At 39.5% G+C, this 21,650-nt stretch overlaps 2 protein-coding genes across 2 annotated transcripts in view; both read left to right on the top strand.

Annotated features, from left to right (window-relative positions):
• The window catches only part of clip2 (CAP-Gly domain containing linker protein 2), a 40,564-nt gene extending 36,944 nt beyond the window's left edge, over positions 1 to 3,620 (top strand). The window contains exons 14-17 of the mRNA XM_022738832.1: positions 53 to 212; positions 1,254 to 1,442; positions 2,396 to 2,455; positions 2,552 to 3,620. Coding sequence (XP_022594553.1) covers positions 53 to 212; positions 1,254 to 1,442; positions 2,396 to 2,455; positions 2,552 to 2,563 — 421 coding nt within the window. The 3' untranslated portion in view covers positions 2,564 to 3,620. The remainder of the gene's footprint in view (positions 1 to 52; positions 213 to 1,253; positions 1,443 to 2,395; positions 2,456 to 2,551) is intronic.
• Positions 3,621 to 6,125: 2,505 nt separating this feature from the next.
• gtf2ird1 (GTF2I repeat domain containing 1) overlaps positions 6,126 to 21,650 on the top strand; it is a 32,523-nt gene continuing 16,998 nt past the window's right edge. The window contains exons 1-9 of the mRNA XM_022738686.1: positions 6,126 to 6,333; positions 12,066 to 12,195; positions 12,572 to 12,713; positions 14,389 to 14,565; positions 14,777 to 14,960; positions 16,848 to 17,155; positions 17,635 to 17,730; positions 19,038 to 19,121; positions 19,840 to 20,023. Of these exons, the coding sequence (XP_022594407.1) occupies positions 12,070 to 12,195; positions 12,572 to 12,713; positions 14,389 to 14,565; positions 14,777 to 14,960; positions 16,848 to 17,155; positions 17,635 to 17,730; positions 19,038 to 19,121; positions 19,840 to 20,023 (1,301 nt within the window). The 5' untranslated portion in view covers positions 6,126 to 6,333; positions 12,066 to 12,069. The remainder of the gene's footprint in view (positions 6,334 to 12,065; positions 12,196 to 12,571; positions 12,714 to 14,388; positions 14,566 to 14,776; positions 14,961 to 16,847; positions 17,156 to 17,634; positions 17,731 to 19,037; positions 19,122 to 19,839; positions 20,024 to 21,650) is intronic.

Genomic DNA, 21,650 nt, shown 5'->3' with positions numbered 1-21,650 from the left:
CCAAACACTCAAGACTCAAGGTTTCTTTTCTTCTTTTATTTCTGCTGTGCAGGAGTCTGAATGAACTGAGGGTGCTGCTCCTTGAATCGCATCGCCATTCGCGGGACATGGAGAAAGACCTGAACCGAGAAGTGCACAAAGCAGAGTGGAAGGTGAAAGAGCAGAAACTCCAGGACGACATCAAGACCCTGCGAGAAAAACTGCTCCTACTGGTGAGAAAGAGGGAAAATCTGCTTCGACAGCACATTCTGATGATAATCCAACACTGGTAGTGAGGTTTATCAAGTCCAACAGTTGATCATTACTGATTTTAGAGACATTCGAGCAGTTTTGTTGTCACAAAAGTAGAAAGCTACAAGTATAAAAGGTTTCAAGGACTCCCCCAGAAATCTGTTATGTGCTTGTCAAAGAGAAATTCGGGTCAAGATCAGTCTGAAAACAAGTGTTCAAGTCTGTCTAGACACAGATAACATATTACTGTAAGAAATTCAGCTGTAGCTGTAGTTTCTATGCTGACAAGCTTATTGATTCTCTCTTGCCACAGAGTTCAATAGGAAGTGAATCGAACTCGGGTGTGATTTTTTTTGATGGTGGTTTTTAACCTTTTCTAGAAAGATGGTTTAACATCATGAGAGTTTACATAAAAATCCTCCTCGTGATTGACAGATTTTTTTTTTTTTAAACTGGTAAGAATTGATGGAGCAGAGGTTAAGATACGTTGACTTTTAGACTGTAGTATGGATAAATGCAGGATGCTGTTTCCCATATAATGTATCTCAACAGCATCTGTTATTAGACCCCTCCTGCCTGGTAAACACCCACATTTTTTTCAAACTCCATGCCTTTTTTTATTAGCCGAGATAACCCTCTTGACATCACCAGCTATTTTCTCAGATTGACAAAGATCCTCTAGAGTTACAGATGACATTAAACAAATGTTTTCTCCGGCTGAGTCATACTAATAGTACAGAATACATTTATTTTGAAATGACTATAGCACATTAATATTTAAGTGCTAGCTCGTCTGTGTTCATACAGGCTGCTGTTAATGCTGTGAATATGTGAATAATGTATAATAATCTTTTTTTTCCACATGGTTATCACATATACAACATGATATACATGCATGAATTATTTAACAGCACACTTTAGTTATGATCTGCCGTGTGTGTGTGTGTGTGTGTGTGTGTGTGTGTGTGTGTGTGTGTGTGTGTGTGTGTGTGTGTGTGTGTGTGTACCCGCACGCATTTCAGGGTCGGGAACGGTCTTCACCCGATCACCGGCGGTACTCCATGCTGGACCCTTCGGCTCTGGACTCGGAGGTGAACCGCCTGCGCCAGCGGCTGCTTAGCACTGAGGACGCCTTGAGGAACGCCTTGGAGCACAACCAGCAAGTCGATCAGCTGGTCCAGGCCATGCGCAAGCATCCAGACAAAAGCCCGGTAAAGTTGCAAAGAAATGTCACTCCCACAGATTCAGCTCGGAGGAGGATGACAATTATTTTGGTGGCAAGAAGTGAGACAAGGGGTTTTAATGTTAATTTTAAATGGTTTAAATATTACAGATGTCATTGAGTGTCATAATATGTATTTTTGTACAGAGATAATGGATTTTAATATTTACTGCATATCAGAGACACATTTTGGGAAAAGCACTTATTCCCTTTCATGTATGTGCCATAAATATAAAGCTTCCACCTGCAACCGGTTAGCTCAGCTTTACACAAAAGGTGTGTCCCAATTCAGGGGCTGCATCTTTCGGAGAAGTGCAGTCTCCTGTTGTTGACAACACACAACTTTTTTTACAAAAACTTGAGGTGTTAAGGCCCTTGGTTTTTTAACAGTTGTTGAACTGAGCTGAAACCCAATATTCACATTTAAAAGTGTAATCCTCGGGCCCTCTGTCGGTCTTATTTTATGCCATATTATTTTCATTACTGGCCCAATGAATCTTGGGATAGTTTGGGTCACGAAGGATCCACCCATCGGAGCCTTCACCGGCCAAGAAAAGAAGGACGCATTTGAAGGAGTCTTGGGAACGGGACAGCGTAGTTTGCGCTGCTGTGACGCTCAGTCCTCAAATGCAGCCTCTGAAGGATGCGGCCCCTGAATTGGGACGCAGCTAAAGACTGGAGACATGGAGCTGTCCTGGTTCTGCCCATTTTACCGGCTCATCCAGAACACGTGTTTTCAGTCTTTGTGTTTATCTAAGCTAACTGGCTGTTGGCACTAGTTAAATATTTATATTATATAAATCTTCTCATCGAACTCTTGGCAAGAAAGCGAATAAGCGCATTTCCCAAAATGCTGAAATAGTCCTGTAATGTCATTTACAAATACAACACATGTAAATCATGTCAGTGACTCCAGTGACAGTTTATAACTGTGTTTTTCAGGCGCATGGTGCAAACTCAGCCAATGGAATTCATCATCAGGAGTCCGACAGTACTCGAGATGTTGGTATTATTTCATTTTGTTTTTTACCCCATTATTTATGTGGTGATGTTACTAAAATCTGTCGGCACTAAGACGTCTTATTTTTGTCCTTTCAGGATCAACACTGATATGAGCAGAAGAGATGAGACTGAGACTGAGACGTGCAGAGGTACATCTTCAAAGGAAAAGCTTGTGCGACATTTCTCCTGATCCTGCGATGGACAGCCTGAAGAACATTTCAGTTTACAGTTAAAACCAAAACAGCGAATCTCTATCTCCAGTGAATTTATGTGTTGTTGCAGAAAGCACCTATTAGCCAATCATGAAGACCGCTTAAAGTACTATAAAATATAATCAGGACATGGGACATGGACATGAAGAGAATATTATCGGTACAACTGCTGATAACATACAGTACAGCAACTTTTGATGCTTTACAGTAGTTAGAAATATTGAATCTACAAGTTGCCAGGAACTCGTTGACAATTCAGAATTTTGATCCAGGAAGCAAAACGGCTGACGGACGACGATGTGAAGTACTAAAAGACTGGGTCTCAGTTGCTTTGTTTCTTTTTATTTATTACTTTTACTTTTGCTTCTCCGCTTTGTAATAATCATCTGTACTGTAGGTGGGCTGTCATTGGCCAGTGACACTCAGAGCAACTCTTGCAGGATGACGCTGACAGCACTGAGGGAATCCGACTCATTTGTCGCCTTTCTCAATACCTGATGAGAGGACTGGTAGCGAAGCCATCACGGTTCACAGTCCTGCTTCAGTGCTCAATTGTGGGTGATCAGCATCATTGGAAGTATTTAAAAAAACAAAACAAAACAAAAAACTAATACTCCACCAAAAAACTGTTTTTTGAATATAACACACAAACACAGTAGGTTTGAAAAGTGGCTATAAAACAGCTTTTATTTCAGGTTTAATGTGTTTGGGTTGCAATGGCTTTCATTACCGACCAGTTTTTTTGTTTGGAAAAAAAGTTTCAAAAAACATCCACAAACCCATAACGTGATGTCTGCTCTCCGTCCATGTGCTGACTGCTGAGTATGTTCCAAACACTATTTCTTTGCCAAAATATGGCTAAATACATTTGCTTGATCTTCAAGTACAACCGCTTTTGATACACAGGAGGACAGTTTTTAAGAAGTCCGTAATTTGTTTCTCATGTTTGTTTTTTTGGCCTTTTTTTTTTTTTTTTGGATGAAGTCAGTTACATAAAAGTCTGCAACAACCCTGTGCTGTCTAGCAAACATTAACTCCTGAAGTATCCCGAATAAAAGTCTTCATTAAGTAACCAATCATGGACAATGTGTCATGATGTTAAAGAAAACAGTGTCATTCCCTCTGCCAAGAAAACATTATAGGGCTTTAAAGGCCACTATTAAGGTGGTGTTAAGCATCAGTACTGTTGCTATGCTTACTTGCATGCTAATTAGCATAAATTTTAAACAGAGTTTAAACTATTGACTGGAAGAAATCAGAAATACACACATAAACATGAATCAACCATTCAGCCTCAGAGCTGTTAGCCTTCCTTGTGCTTACCATGCTGTATTATGAATCATCCATCGCTACACCAGGGCACAGTTATCTGTTACAGGGCTGACCGTGATGAATTCAGTACCAATCCTCTCTGCAGGTGTTGGGTAAGGTGGCTACTGGGTCAATCCTCCTAAAAGAGAAGTTCTTTTTAGCCGTTGCACATCAGTGGACTCGCTGCCAGAACTGAATATTGATGTTAACAAACCTCCTGAATCCAGCTCTGAGTGTTTATAGAATGAACATAGTGAATTATTCCATACGTTTTCATTCACTAAAACTCTGTCTGACCCTCTACCAAAACACCTCTTACTCTACCAGTAATGATCAGCTATTTTATTTACTGTGGACTATGTATCAGTACAGACTCCATCCATGCATTAGTATTAATGAACTGTATATTTATACATATGGTGTGACGTAGCGGCCCTATTCGATGCCCATTCTAGCCACCGACCTTTTGTTAAGTCTACCGAAGGGCTGTCACAGGAGCTAAAACCCAAACGATGGATTTAAGTTATTCATCCTCCCCAAGGTTGATAACATCTGGATTTCATTTGCAAAAAAAAAAAAAATGTTATCAACACATAGAATTTATACTGTAAGTCTTCCAAATATTGTTTTCTCCATCCTGTGTGTAGTTGGTCATAGGTTGCTATTGGTTTGCGGGAGACATAAAACAGAGGTGAGTGGTGTAAAAATCGCAGGGTGGTGTCTCCTGAGCAAAATATGTAGGGCAGGCACTGGTCAGCTCAGATAAAACCTAAATTTTCCATTGGATATTGTACATGGCCTTTTTAGCTGGAGGGTTCATACCCTTTGGATTATTGCTGCAATGGTTTCGGAGATTGAGTCATTAAATATTAACAATGTGGGTAAGGGCTGGTGGTGTTTTATTTCACACTCTTTCATACGTGTGTCTCCTCTGTGTGTTTTGTTTTTTTGTGGCAAAGCACAGGAGATTTGTATATTTCTACAAAACTGAAGTGGTGTTAGATTTCATGCCGCTAAGAGGGTGGTGGTTTGGGAAATTCAGCCAGCAACCATAACCATTTATCCCTTCCTCAGCCACTCACACAAACACACACACAAATGCTAGAATAAACTCTGCTTTGTAGATCATACACGCATCTCTGGGAAATATTTGGTATTAAAATTAAGTGATGTCAACCAGAACAGGAGGCAATAACTCCTTTATGTGAAATAGGGGCCAAGTTTCTTGATGGTGAAGATGAAACATCCAGACACTGCATATTTATTTACATTCTCTGGATGTCTAACCTCCACATATATCACTTTTATTTGTTGGCCTTGGCAAATGTCACGGCTTATCCACACATCTCAGTTTGTTGCTAGAGGGCAGGCTGGTTATGCCGGTGACATTTGAATAAATAAGTGATTACTTATTTGCAGAAGCGAGCAGAAAGTGCTGCATATGTGAATCACAGGCACAGCCTCTGTTCTGCTTGTGGTGAAACACACTTTAAATGAATATTTCAAAGTAGGTTGGGAGAAAATTGTGCCAGAGTAAGTGAAACTAACCGGATTACAGTAAAACAGTGGATTGTATTATTGGTTTCCGAAAAGATTTTCTTAAATCATTGTTTATGACTATGTTAATTATAAGATAACCATTTGTTCCTTTACCCCAGGATATGAACTTTACCCTATATTAACCAGACATGAGCTATTTTAGGCAATCACAAGAGCCCTGGCATAACTGTCATGGCCAGAAGATCCATGGAGCTACTGTTTATCCACTTTGGACAGACCCTAATCCTAAAAATAATTTGGATACTGTACAACTATCACATCAAACCACCTTCATGCAAACTATGAGGGATTTCTTAAAGCAAAACTGTCAGTGTGAAGTTGCAGTCAAGTGGCAGACAGTGATTTAAACTCTCACAGCTGCTAATAAAATAAGAAACAACACTGGGAATATTTCCCTTCCTTGTAAAATTTGCTCCCCGAGGGTTTTTCCGGAGGTTCCTCCGTTAATCCTGTATGTAAATCGCAGCCAATAGATGCTGTTGTTGAGTTGGGCTGGGATTAGCAGGAGGCGAATGAGTTTCAATTTTACTGGATTACAGAACAAAGAAAGGGGAAAGGGACACCCTGCTCTGTTAAGGGAAAAAGAGAAATAAACTGAGGAAAAAAAATACAAATAGTAGACAATAAAACGTGCGATCGAAGTCAACATTGTGATGTTCCGGATTACGATGTTTTAGCGGACGCTACAGCTACATTGTGGATGGGAATTGTGAGCGTTTCTGATGGATTAAAACGGGGGAATAAACCTATTCCGGGATTGACAACAGCAACAAGGCTATTTAATCGCTAATTAAGGTGAGATTTGGCTGTCGGTTTTTATATCCGCGAACAGTTATGTGGTGTGTTTTCATTGCGTATGCCGCTTTTTGTAGCCGTACATTCAGAAATTACAGATTATAACCTAATTTCTGGACTGGGGGAGGAGATGAAAGGAAAGTGCTAGCGCTAGCTAGCAAGAGGGCTAGCGCAGTAGAGCTAACGAGTTTATGCTAGCTAGCTCAACGTTATAATGACACCGTTAGCTAATTAGCCAGGTTGTTGATTAGTTAGACATATGGTAACTAATGTAGAGAGGTTATTGTTATTTAGCGATAATCTCAGCCTAGAGGGACTTCTTCCTGTAACCTTGCCAGTGGAACGCTAGCCTATATTTATGACTGGGATACAGGGTCTGTCTGCTTGCTAAATTATCCCCCATACATTGCTATCACTGACTATAAGGTTACCAGCTAGGACAATAAAGCCAGCTAGCTAAATTAGCTAGTGTAAACGACAGAAGAAGCAACACATCTAAACTTCAGAAAACAGTCTGAATACAGCAAGCTATATCCAACTGCATTGCCTAGTTAATTCCTTGTTACACTTGTATTGATGTGCAGTAAACTTTAATAATAATTTACTAAATGACTGCTATCGGTAATTTCAATCTTCTACTAAAAGTAGCACGGTTGGCGTGTGTCTTAAAATAAAAGAAAAACATTAGATGTTCGAAAAAAGAAACACAAACTTAGATAACGCACACGCAAGTGTTTTATTGCGTGATTCTGAAGCCAGATAACGTTAGTGATATTCTTCTCATTTTGCCCTCAGTTGTCTTTTTGTAGTTGATACCAGACGCGTCAAAGTTTAAAAGCAGCTGACTGGAATAAAACTTTATCAGCTGTAACTGTCTGACCGAGTGAATTCACAAGACAAGAGAGAAAATAAGACGTATTGTACACACGACATAGGCTCATTTCCTCTGGAGGAACAGACCTCGACTTTTATTTATTGCACCCATGTCTCATATCCTGTGGTTTCAAGCTTTTTTTTTTTTTTCTCCCCTGGGTCGGTCCAGCTTTTCAAAAATAATTCCCTTCCACTCTCATGTGATGTGAAATTAGTAGTAGTTCTCCTGCTAGCGTTTTCCAGCACAAGAAGTTCTCACCACAAACTCCCATCCCTGTATATAATCTTTATCAGGCCAACTCTTTGTAATTGTTAAAAACACAACAGACAAAACAAGTCCTTTATCCAACTGTTTATCTGTTGTCCATACATCATAATGACATGTAGTTTGTCCTTGTTTTTAATACCAGACAAATGAGACAATCATATCAGGCTTATTTCCTGTTATTCCCAATTTTATTTCCTCCGAATAATTAATTGATTTAGCATCTAAATTTTATGGCTACACTGTATAAACCTGTAATAAAACACTGAATTGAACTGAAAAATGACTTGTTGGCATATTACCTGTATGGACACACTGTGCTTTAATCTGTTGTCGGTAGAAAAAGGAAACGTATAAAAGTAGCCCTCCTCATGTGTGTCCCTTTATTACTGTATGGCTGTTTTCATTATTTTGGGCTTAAAGGACAACTCATGGTTTTGCACGATCTATCCTATTAACTGCAAATGTCATATACAATATTGCAAACCGAAATGTAGCCACAGCTTTGTTATCTAAGCCTGCATTGGATGGTTGAACATTTTGTCCGTAATATGTTAAGCTCATATCGCTGGTCTAGTGTTTACCATTGAATCTTTTTTGGCATTCATATCATCAGTGATGACATTCCCAAAAGGCCGTGGCCTCAGGCTCAGGGTGTAAACAAAAGGATTATGTTGTTGTTTGCTCTAATGATAAGTTCCCACACCCTGACTTACTGTAAGTTGTTGGAGGTATGTCAAAATTGTCTTTTACTTTTTTCGTGCTATAAAAACCATTGTGCATTATTCAATTACTGTAATGCCATGAAGACTGATGCACATTATAATCCCTCTAGAAGAACGAAAGTCAAAAGTAATCCAGCTATTGAGATTTGTTTTAAGGATTCCTGTATACCTGTGGTACATCCACACAGGTGTTTTCCCTCATTTTGCCTAATGATATCTAATAGGCTTGTAGAAACTGCACTTCAATTGACATCTCTCTGGTCCTCCTATTAGATTTGTTGTTAGGGCAGGACAAGTTACACCAGTATTGTCACAGAGTGCTAAATAGAACGCGACTGGCATAGTGCCTGTTGTTCTGCAAGTAAACAGAACACTAACAGCATCATAAACAATACAGACATCAACAAAAAAACATACTTCACATAGTGTTTAGTGGCCGAATCCAAATGGAAAATGTACTATACTGTCTCTGCCAGCACATAAAAGCAGTGAAAAAGAAATCAAAGATACCCCGTGGAGTTGCAGTGTTTCTTACAAAAAAAAAAAAGTATTGTGTGTATCCTTGAGGCCCAACAAACTGTGTTGAATGCATTTCCTTTCTCATAAAACCTAGCAGTGACATTTTCTGCCATGTTTCTACTACCTGCCGACCGGTGGTACAGTGTGAAACTATTGACAGGAAAGTGTAACGCGTCACCCATGCTCTCGACTGCATGCACAAAAGGTAGAGATAGAGATTTAATGGTGATAGGGATTTAACAGTCAAATAGAGTGTAGCCAATTATTCTGGTTCGTAAAGATTGTGACCTCGCCGGGTTTTAGTTTTGCCCTGTCCAACTTTAACCTGATCAGAGGTCTAATTAGCCAGAATAATTGAAAACACCTGTGTGGGTGAGCAGGGCGTTTTAACTCCCAATAAATCTCAACATCCTGGAAACCCCATATATCCTTAATGGTGACCTTGTGTGTAACAACATTGGTGCATTTAAAAACATATTTAGTCACATTTGTATCAATTTCTTCAAACACAATAGGAGTTCACACAAAGGAGTATGAATTATTGTGAGTGTGTGAGTTGGGCTTGTTTCAGACAGTACAGTGCTCACACTGAAGAGCAAATATAGTGCCCTAAAAAGATATATTTAGTGCTTTTAAGTCCTACATATTATGCATACAGACCATCTGAGTTATATTACCACTGCATCTTGTCTGCAGCTGAAGCAAGACAGAAATGTTTTTGCCATCTATAGCACAGATTTGACAGAGTGACAGGTACTATGCCTGACAGGACAGCAGCTTCATTTTTACCAGTTTTACTGTGGATGCCAAGTCAGAGATTTACTGCTTATCTGGAATAAAATTAATGTGTAAATGCTTGCAAAAAACAGTGGCTTAAGTAAAGACCTTAGTTAATTGCTGGTATACGTATATCCTTTATATCATGTTTTGCCCTTTTAAAAACTCAAAAGAAACTAGTCCCTTCTTGTAAAGAAGGCTGACACAGAGCTGTGATGACTACCTTTCTTTTCTTGGTTTATGCCAACAAAAAACTTGATTGGTAGTTTCGGCTGACTCATGTAAATATTAAAGCGCTCCTCTGTCAGTTAATCTAAGTTAACTCACACAGTCAGATTGTGTGTGTGTTCTTATGGACCACTCTGCCCTGAAGCCAGAACTGAAAGGACAAAGTCCATGATGTTAAACAAGTTACAAAACCTGTAGCTCCCAATAACTAGGATTGCTGGCTGATTTTGGGCTCAGAAAATAAGTGAGCTTTTGTTAAAGTGACAGTTTGGATGAAATCACATTGAACAGTGTTGGCATGTCCAAAACGATTGCGTCATTCACTGTCAACAGAGCAAATGCCTGATTTGCATCGACAAATCTTAGGTTTCTTTTTTTCTTTTAAGCTTCATAATAGACTCGTGGGTATTGTGTGTCGCTTTATTTATTAATGTTGTTTCACACTAAACTGTTCAATATTCACTGAGAACCATAACAGCACCGTGACATTATGCTTGAGCTTCCTCTTTCAAAGCAATTGACACGGCATTATCCTGAGCCTGTGCTTATCCCAACCTTTCTCCTTCTCGCTATTTCCTTTGCCTTTTAAATATGTGAGGGAAAGAGGCCATCTATTTCGAGGCCGTAATAATTTAGGAGGGGGCTAATGTTTGCAGTGGCCTCAGGGGAGGCAGATTTAGATGGCCAATAGACTTGGCACGTTCAGACTGGTGCAGCTGAACCCCACCACACCCACCCTCCTCTTTCTCTCTCTGCCTCTGTCTATCTCTCTCTACCTCTCTGTCCTCTCTCTATTGAGTCAGTGGTTTGGGCTTGCCAGAGGCTAGTATAATGGTTCCCAGTGTCTGGAGAGATTAAAGGCCAGAGCTGCATTGTTCAAATGCCCCGAGATTAGTTTCCAAGGAGACGGGTTTCAGTTGCCATGAGAACATCGGTCCTGGCTTTAGCCGAGCAGTTTTTCTTTTACAATTCCTATCTGGTTGCCTCTTTACTTTTATTTACAGTCTATCTTTACATTTGGAGTTTAGATAATATTGACAGTAAATTTGTGTTCACATGTATTATGCAATGATGCCATGGTATTATGCCTCCAGTGGTTGCAGAAAGTTAAGGACTTGATTATCTTGATTATCTTAAGTCAGAATATCCTTTTCCTTTGCTTTCTGTCAAGGAGAGAAACTACAGTATAAATGGGTTCATATGACATCATCTGAGTGCTGTAATTAGCCCCACTCAACAAAGCCAAAACCATAAATTGCTGATTTCAAATGGACTTGGCTTTCAGCCACACTAGCAGTGCGGCTCAAGGAATGACGATGTCAGGCTGCTTTTTATTGATGGATCGCCATGAAACATCCTATATACATTCTCATAGTCCCCAGAGGATGAATCCTACTAACTTATGTGATCCTGAGTTTCCCCCTTGAACCACCATGAAGTTTACACTTTTGTTTTTTAGTGACATTTCTCAGCAATAATTTGATCGATTAGCATGAAATTTGGTAATGATGTTCATGTTTCCCAGAGGATGGAGCCTAAGGAGTTTGGTGATCCCCCGACTTTTTATCTAGCGCCACCAGCTGGTTAAAGTTTTACTTATCCAGTGAAATATTTCAACTTCTCCATGGCGCATTGCTACAAAGTTTCGTACAAACATTGATGGTTCCCACTTATTGTCACTTTCTAGTTGAATTTTATGTGTCACGTTGAGGTGAACATTTGTCGTTTAGAGTGAAAGGCCATCATGACGTGGTTCAGACATTCATGCTCAGGATGAATTGTAATAACTTTGGTGATTCCTCCTTTTTAACTCTAATGCCATCTTCAGGTTCAATTTTTAGTTGTCCAGTTCTTTGGTTTATGATCAAATACCTGAAAAACTAATAATACCCCTAAGCCTCAGCTGTACTTTTTATTTAGTGCTAATTAGCAAATATAAGTATAAAAATGCACTAAAGTAGGATGATGAACATTGTAAACATGACCTGCTAAAATCTCTGTGTTAACATTGTAATTGCAAGCATGTTAACATGAAATTATTGGAATTAAGTCTCTCAGAGGCGTTAACATGGCTGTACACCCAGTCCTTTGATAATATGAAATCAGTATGCTAGGTGATGAAAAAGCCTCTGCCCTGTTTTACTTAATTCATCTCCCAGCCTTGTGTCTGATGGATGCTCAGAATGCAAGCTTGTATTTGCTTAAAGCCAAACCAAATGATGTCAGAAGAACCTGCTTTGAATGCAGGTCACTGCCGCATGTGTACATGAATGAATACACATGCAGGGTTTGTTGATGTCGCACCGTGGCTGCCTGCCTAAACTGTGTTCATCTGGTCCCCGCAGAGGCATGGCTCAGATGAGGAAGTTGGCATGTGATGGCATCAGGACAAACTCCCGGGGCGAGCCGCAGGTCCCGCTGGTGTCAGCCAGACAGGAGATCCTCACCAGCCTGGTGTCTGCCCTGGACTCAGTGGTACGTCCCAAAGCAAGCCTCACGCAATGTCAATTTCATTTTGGATGTCTCAGTCTGTCTGGTCAAGATGATTAATAAGTCTGAACATCCGAGTGAAATTCAGATCTAAAACATCTTAATAAACAGCTGCATTTCATTTCTGAATGACAGACTGACAATATTTCTTGTTTATGTCTACATGCATTGACCAAACAGAAATTCACTCTGATAGTATCTGAGGGTGAGATTTAAATATCTAATTTTCCATGCCAAGAGAATGAGAATGCAGTTCTTCTAGTAATCAGTTTTCTTAATGAACTCTTGAGTTGCAGATTTCTTCCTCAGAGTTTCTAGTAATGATTTATGAGTAAATGATGCCTGTTTCCTTGTTCTGCAGTGCATGGCGATGTCTAAGCTCAATGCTGAGGTGGCGTGTGTCACCGTACATGAGGACAGCGTGATCGCTGTCGGCACAGAAAAGGGCAGAGTCTTCCTCAACTCCAGGAGGGAAATCCAAACAGACTTCTACAAGTTCTGCCGTAAGTTTTCCTCTCCCCTGTAGTGTTATTTTCCCTTATTCAGCCATGACAGAGCATTGATCACTGTCATTATAGCTACAGCTGTTAGACAGTTACATAAAATGCACTTGTGTGTCAGGCCTGTCCCTGCAGGATTTTGCAGTTTGTTATCGCACAAAATGCAGATTCAGCTAAAAAGCTTCAATAACTGCAGCAGCTTGCAGTTTCCCTGGATATCAGATTACTTCAACATGAAATGATTGAATCAACAAAGCAGTTGCAGTTTCACACCATTTTGCCCTTTATCAGTTAATACGATATCTCAAGAAAACTGCCTCGTCACATCTCATTTGGAAAAACTATTTTATATGTTAAGTTTGCAAAATTACAGCCAGATCACTTATTACCACTTGTGGTACTTTTGAGACAGAGACTCTTTTAGAAGGAGACAAGTTTAAATTAATATTACAGGTTCTACTTGTTAGTGAGGTTAAAGAAGCTATGTGTAAGTTTTACTACTGCTACATAGCCAACATTAGCATTAACTGCTGTTTATTTACCAGTCTTGCCAAGAGTTTCAGTCATTATTGCTTTTACAAAACAATAGGTTATAATACACCCTCTGAGAAGGGCTACTTCTTCAGGGCAGACTGGATGTTACAGTGACTCGAAAGTGATGAGACAGTCCAACTGGGCAGGGGCTAGCTGGTTAGCATGCTAACTTCAGGATAAGAGAGGAAGTGATAAAAGTAGAAAGAAAACAAGAGTGTTGCTTTCCACTTATGGAGACAGCTCCCAGTGAGTAAAGTTTGATGCTGAACTCAGAATGTTTCTTATGGACTGGTAAGCAAAGTCAAGGTCTTAGATCAAGGCCATCCCTTAATAGAATTAAAAAATTTAAAAGGAGGTTAAATATTTCTTTGCCATGTGAGAAAATATTCCAGTCTACCTCTGACTCAAATTGTAAACTCCTTGCTTCAGCCCTCATTTACGTATGCAACTAGTATGCAAGATTTCAAGCTGAGTCACATTTGAGAAGTCAGTGTTGGGACATGAAGCCCCACCTGTTGACCTTGAGCACAGAGGTAAAACAGCAAATAATGGTCTCAGATTCAACAATGTTTCCCTGCTAATAACACCAATTTAAGGGGCTGTGACCTCCCATTACACAGTTTAATTTTATCAGGCTTGTGTACATACAAGGTGAAATTTGTTTTTCCGGCCTGTTACAGGGAACAGTTGCTCCAGTTTACTTTGTTTAGTAAAGAATTATTATAGAAATAAACCATTGTTTGTGGTTTCAGGTAGCTGGCCCTTTAACTATAACAAATGAGGAAGGTTTGAACTAAGTGGCTTTGTGTTGCCCACTTAATCACCAATTGTCGGAGATGCTTTACGTTTATCCAGATACATTCCAAGACAAACAAGTCATTAATTTTATATGGCACTATTTTTCAAAAGGTGACATATTCATTACTTTTAGGAATAAGTCTCTCAATCATCTTGTATTTTGTTTCTTTGGAAACTTGAAAGTCAAGGCACCAAGGAAGCAACATTTACTTTTCTCCAAACCCTCATTTCAGCTCACTGGCAAGCATCTGTAATGTTGTTGAACATTTGTTTAAAAAAAATAAAAAAAATAAAAAAAATTGTAAAAAAGTGTTACAGCAATGTGACTTTTGTCATTTGGCTTTAGGGGTGCCATGTCTGCAAAATTTGACCACAGCAAATGCTCATACCAAAGACCAGGACGGCGATCTCAGCAAACTGAGTAAGGATGGTGAGCATGGCAAACCAAGAGCTCCATCAGATGCTCAGTCCAACATCTTTGTTCTGAGGAAGATGGTGGAGGAAGTCTTCACTGTGCTTTACAGTAAGGAGGCACCAAATGCATGAGTTCATGTTTCCCTTTATCGTAATCATTACTCTCATTATTTTTAACCCAGGAGTAGTAACATATTTTACTAATCGACATACCTGAAGCAAAGACTGATTCTTAAATTGTTTTCAGCTGCTCAGGTGCAGAAGCCATTAGTTCTAGGTCTTTGTTCCAGAGCACTCACACTGCCTTGTGCAATACGCAGGTGAAGCTGTGGGAAAGAGCAGCCTGGTCCCTGTGCCTTACGAGTGGATCCAGAAGGACCCCAGCTGTGTGGTGGCCCACGGTTTGCCTGATGGAGTCACTCTGAAGAAGCCCTCCGAGTATGACACCAAGACCCTGATGAAGATTCTTGAGCAGAGCCACCGAATCCAGCTCATAGTAAAACGGTGAGTCTGCGAGGTGAATGTCTGATGTTTGTTTCTGAACAATACTCTGCTGTTTGGGATAATAGACTTCTGTTTGAGGGCTTGTATCAGAATATGAAACCAGATGTTTCACATCTGATCAGTCCAGAATGAATAAAAAAAAAACCATGTTAGTCAAATCAGTTTAGCCTCTAATGCTTTGCAGAGATACATACTTGTGTTTGGCTGGAAGCACATGTCTGGCTTGCCATCTTCTGCAGTTAGATATTGGTAGCAGACAGACTGTGGTGTATTAGTGAGGGTTTAATTCAGATGGGGAAAAACATTTTCTCAGGTTACAGGTCAGTCTTTCCAGAACATATTTTCTCCATAAAAATTCTGGCAATATTTAAAAGGCTGGACGAGGAGCAGTTGTGTGTATTTTGTCAACAGCAGTCAACAAGTAACACAAAGTCTGTTAATATGTATTAAAGGAAAATATTAAGTCTGGCCAACATCACTGAGGCTGGGTAACTCCACAAAGGCCTGATCCTTCCCAGAATCCTCTTGGTAGGAGTTGGGCACAATCTCTAATATATATTTACACATTTGTGTAGGAAAAAAAACAAAGACTTGTGCCATGTTCTCCTCCCTGTTAGTGTGTTAGAGTGTGTGTGTGTGTGTGTGTGTGTGTGTGTGTGTGTGTGTGTGTGTGTGTGTGTGTTTGTGTGTGTGTGTGCGCATCCCTGTGGGGCCAGTTCAGCAGTAATGTCCAGTGAGCAAGATACCTGTCCCCATGACTTTATGTTTACTGTATAAATAGGGCAGTAAAAACTGTCAATAGATCCTCAGACTGTCAACAGCCCTGCATTAAAAAGGCTGCACTATTGATCAAATATGATCCATTTTGAGTAATAGATCCATGAATTGGAAGGTCTGTCGGATGCCAAAACACTACACAGTGGTTTATAATGCTATGAGACAGGATTTTAAAAACTTTGGAAATAATCATGGCAGCAATCACTTTGTATTTTGTTATGATGATCACCAGATAAACGTTAGATGTCATGTTACGGAGTAATCTACGAGAGTCTCGGTGATGTATATCATATACAGTGATTGCACCATCCCCGGTTTGATTCTGGCTGAAAACGTTTTGTTGCATGTGACTCGCTTGTGATTTCCTGCTGCGTTGAGACTTTACCAGTGTTGCAAATAAACATTTAAATTCAGCTGGTCCAGATCAGCAGATCTGGTGTCACAGGACTGAAAATAAAATATTTTCTGTTTTAGTGCTGAACAGAATTGAATGCCTCATTAAAGCTTCATTAGATCACCTATTGGCAGCAAAAAAAAAAAAAAAATCTTTCTGCATCTCCTAAGTCATTAATTAGACTTTAAAAACTTTTTTTCCAGTTTTAGTTCAGCCCACTCTGAGTTGTTTTAAGACTCTTCAATGTGTTTGCTCTCTTAACAACAACTGTCACATGTCTCTACCCACAACAAATTGGGGGTTTCCTCTCTTTGCCACTGTATAACTCGGTTGAATATGAACAGTCCGAGAACACATGCAACACTGTAACTGTTGTTAAGACATGCTCAAATTTGTGTGAGAACAGAACATCATCAAAATACCATGTAGACACACCATCATCTCATTTAATTTATCTTTCAGTTACTGCTTCTAAAAGCTATCAAGGGGATGTCATACTGGAACAGATGCATTTGTCCTCCTCGAAATCTGCTGCAGCAAATGCAGCATGAGCCAAGAGATGCTTGGCAAAGTGATGCAGTTGGCAAACAAAAAGCTTGATGTTGAGCTGTGATGTGTGTAACTCTCCAAAAAGATGAAACGTTCTGTTTAAGATCCAGTGGAACCTCTATCCAGTGTTTTTATTTTCTTGATTTTGATTTCATCTCTGTGCTCAGGCCAGCAGATGATCTGTCCCGAGAAGCCAAGTCCAGCGCCGACGTCAGTCACAACGCTCCAGCCGCTGTCATGACGCCGAGCAGCCATGGCCCAGGGAAGGGTACTACCCAGGTAGTCACGTCATCAAGTCCCGCCACTTCCAGCAACTCTGTTCTGTCAAACTTCCTGTACGGCATGCCCATGTCCTCCAAACCCCACCCAGATGGCAAGCTGGATTTCAAGCCCATGTCCCTCCTCAACCTGGGCAAGGACAGACTGGCGAATTGGACAGACAAGAACATGTCTGTCAAGGACTGCGCCAACAATGGTAAGGTTTGCTTGTGTGGATTGGAGGGTGGGATTCAACATTGACGTAACATAACGATCATAGTGTTTCACCCTGCGCCTCCAGTGTGCCTCGACAGTGGTACATTTGCTGTATGTGTATTGAAGTCAGATTATTGCACCGTCCATTATTTCATTCAAAGCAGAACTTTACTGTTATAGCACATTTTCCTTGTTATACTCAGATTTCTAAAGTAATCCTTTAACTCACAGCCACCAGCAATCACTTAACTGTTTGAAATTCTAGAGTCGAAGTCATAGTAGAAAAACAGCACAAAGAAGATCCAGGAAAAAAATGTTTTTTTAATTGTTTATACTGGTAATTTACCATCTTTTACAGTTAATTAACAAAGTTAGTCAATTAATATCAAATGCTGGGTAAACTAATTGCTGAATTTCTTTGTGAAATGAAAATTAATTGAACTGAATATATTTAATTTGCCTTTTCATTTGCATTTTCAGATGAGACAACAAGACTACCTGGTGAGCAAGGTCAGAGCCCTCCTGGCATCCACATCTCCAAGCGGCTGCTCTTCTCCATCGTGCATGAAAAATCAGGTAAGGTTGGTAACACACTACCTGAAAGATGTAGGTGTGTCTACAGACGTCGGCTTTATTTTAAACACAGCTACTTCTGTTTGTGTGTATGAAGTTAGATAGACTGAGTAAGTGAACTCCTCAAATCTTTTCTCTCAGCCAACACTTTTGCATAATTTTGCTTTGGAAACCATCAGTACCGTGCGACATTTGAAGCAAACTCAGAAATGTTTATACATTAAGACTTTAACTGCAAAAGTGTTCCCAAATATTTCCCTTCAGATATCCTCTTAAGAGGCTTCAGAGTCAGATATAATATAAAGTGGAAAGTTAAAAAAAAAAAGAAAAAAGATACATCATTATTTCCATTGTAATTCACATAGAGGAATCTTAGGAGTCTTTAGAAACCTTTATTATATTTAGGAATAAAGTTTTTGAATTAGAACAGTGTTGTCATGCAGCACCGACTTCATAATGGTGTAGCTGCTGAAGGGTCATGGTAACTGCATGATATTCAAAGTCTAAAAATGACAAGTTGTGGTTTTATGGAGGAGTTGTGTACCAGACTATTTCTTTGCCAGCAGTGTGAGTGAGTTTTAGTGTAGTTTAACATATGATATAATGCGTTCATTAGTCTCATATTGAACAGATAAATTTGATCCGTTCATCTAATTCTCAGCAAGAAAGTAAATACATTTTCGGATATACTGTTGTTATTGTGTTTGAGCATTATCATGTTTGTTTTTCAGGTGTGAAACTCAGCTCCCACATTTTTTTTTTTTTTTACAATTCTCAATAACCACATTTATGAAAAAATGTTTGATGATGTACATTTGAAATATATACAATTATGTTAAAAAACAAGCACAAACAAATCCCAAATTTTGGATCATATATTGGTACTGGTATCAGTATCAGTGTACAGAATCCAGTATCAGCCAGTCTGATATAATGACAGAAATTACAATCTGCTAACACAGAGAACCAAGGATTTTGTTTATATTGTTTCACATCTTTTCCTGTCTTTTCCCTTGTTTTGCCTGGATTTGCAGACTCACACAGTAGCCAAGCACTGTTTACTGAACCAAGGCTGAACGTTACTAACCCGTAACCATTAAGGGCTAAGCTACTAAGATGTCAACATTAATCCTTTAAGAAGATTGCAGTCATTTCCCAAGTTGACACTGAGTAGATGGAGAAGATTAATTTCAGATCTTTAGCACTACAATGAAATAAAGCTCATTTGAATGTTAAAGCTCCAATAAACATCTGCTGTACATAAAACACTGGACACAGGAGTTGTTTTGTTTCACTTCTCCTCCTTGCAGAAAAGTGGGACTCGTTCATTCGGGAAACTGAAGACATCAACACTCTGAGAGAATGTGTTCAGATTTTGTTCAACAGCAGATATGGTGAGAAAAGCCTCTTCTCTGCATTTAGATTTTCTGTTTCACGTATATAGGGTGCAGTTCAGAAAGGTATCTCTGCCTCCTCAAGCAATTGTTCATGCATAGTGATGATTCTGTGGCGTATCTATGGATGTTGATAGATTGGGGTCACTGCTTTCGGTTTGATCATCTTTCCCTCAGTGGTACACAAACAAGACATGTATTTGTAACTGCAGTGTACTGTTAATTGCTGCAAAAAGAAAACGTCTAAGGAAGAAGAAAAACACAGCTGATTACAAGTTCACATCTTGAAATATTTGCATTGTTTTGCAGCTTATTTGAAAGTATTCAGAGGATGCTGCAGTGTACTTATACTGCAGATACTGTGTGTCTACAAACAGCTTCCACAAACAGGGGGGGAAAAAGCATTTCCACATTATGGCTCATGGGATCTGTTCCCAGAATTCTTTATCCAAGCCCACAGCACTGATTATCATTCCCTCAAAGTTTCTCATTTAGCTTGAATTAGCTTCACTTCTGTAAACCTTTACTTGGGGTTTGCATCCCACTAGAGGCTGCTTTTCCTTATGCAAATGAATGTTTGTAGACTAACAAATGTATCAAGTAGAATAAGAAAAAAAAAACACCATCACACAGAGTTCGAAAAAGCTAAGTGATATACTTTCTGTAGAATCACACTGTTTGTCTACAAAGCCTGTCGCTTACTGTTTTCTCCCTCCAGCTGAGGCCCTGGGTCTAGATCACATGGTGCCTGTACCCTACCGCAAAATAGCCTGTGATCCAGGGGCCGTGGAAATCATAGGCATCCCTGACCAGATCCCCTTCAAGAGACCCTGTACCTACGGGGTTCCCAAGCTCAAACGCATCTTGGACGAACGCCATGGAATCCGCTTCATAGTCAAACGGTGAGGAATGCTTTAAGACCACAACAATTTTTTGAATGTTGTTAGCATGTTGTATCTGTTTAGGCAGATAAAATCTTTGGGATATTTTCATAGAGTCAGACAGTTGAACACCTGAAGGCTTGCTTTCATAACAGACACTTGCTGCCACATTATCATCCAGCTCCACTCCACCAAACTACAGTGTGGCATCGCTTGTGAAACTTTTGTTTAGAAAAGATTTTTAATAAGCCACTACCAACTGAGCCAGCCTATACCATCTGTCTGTTAAACGTCTGCCTCCGTCAGCACACTATGTCCCACCATTTCCTATTCATGTCCCAGATGACTCTCCCTCGCCAGCATGTTGCGCTAACGGCTGCTCCTCCACCCATTTGTTTAAGCTAATTTAAATGAGCCACCATGCCTTGTTTGAGATTACACGTCTTTTTAACGAATCCTGCAGGCAGTTCATTAGCGTTAATACAATTAAGAAAGATTGAAGACGTGATTCTGAATTACATCACGTTCTCATTGTGATTGAGAGATGTTCCAGATGCAGGCCCTGATATTTTTTTTTTGTTCTTTGTTGACACACTGTGATCATTTCTAAACAAACTGATTGTTGATTTTAATGGTTTGCTGCTTTAATTGAAACCAAAATGTTGTTTTCATTTGAAGCTGCAGCCTTGCTCTTAATCATGCCAAGATAATATTACATTTAATTACAACCTGATTTAATTTCCATGTTATGAGCAGTTAAATTTCTAAATTATAGACACATAAATCAACGTTTGCTGGGTTTTGTTAATAATGAAAATCTCAGTGAGTGTTGTTAAAAGCATACTACAGGTGTAGCTCGAGGGAGGTGATGTGCTTGGTCAGTTGGTCTGTTGACTCAATGCTCAACACTACAGAGTGAAATATCTTCACATCCATCATTGGATGGATTCAGTTTGGCTCAGATATTCATGGTCACAAAAGGATGAATCCTGATGACTTTGGTGCTCCCTTAATGTTTTATCTCGTGACGTTAACTTTCAATACTTCATGTCATCAAAAGATACCTCAGAAATGTTGTGTAACACAAACATGCCAAAGTTTGCATGCTAACAACCTAAGATTCCTAAAGAATAAGGGTACTGATTTGTTTTGTTTTTGTTGTCAACAAATACCATGAAAAGACCAAAACTCACAATGCATAAGTCTGTCTCTTAATACCTCAGGACTTTCCTATTTTGTGTGGCACTCAGCCCCAAGCCCATTGGTTTCTACTGAAGCTGTAAATCTTTAAAAACAGGTCACAATTATGTAGTTTCCATTTTAAAAACAGCTCAGTAATTTTCTTACGCAGCTGGATGCAGTAGTTTTTAACAAATGTTACTCAAACAGGAGTAAATGGTGCATTTGTCAGAGAACGTTTTCAGCAAGGGATGAATACACATTTGGTTTTTTTCCACATTGTGTATGTGGTATTGAGTGAAAATTAACTACAGTGTCCATGTTCCTTGTAATGGCACAGAGGAATGAAATGTATCAGACTTTGGATACACAGACAATACTTGTTAGTAACATCAATTCTTTGGTGTTTTTGATCTTTTAAGGGATTTGTTGAAGAATAATTTAAAATATAGAAGGTTAATATGCTCAC

The sequence above is a fragment of the Seriola dumerili genome, unplaced genomic scaffold, assembly GCF_002260705.1.
Source record: "Seriola dumerili isolate Sdu_G_001 unplaced genomic scaffold, Sdu_1.0 BDQW01000040.1, whole genome shotgun sequence".
Classification (NCBI taxonomy): domain Eukaryota; kingdom Metazoa; phylum Chordata; class Actinopteri; order Carangiformes; family Carangidae; genus Seriola; species Seriola dumerili.
Note: the sequence above shows the minus strand (reverse complement) of the source record. Positions and strands in the feature narration are given on the sequence as shown.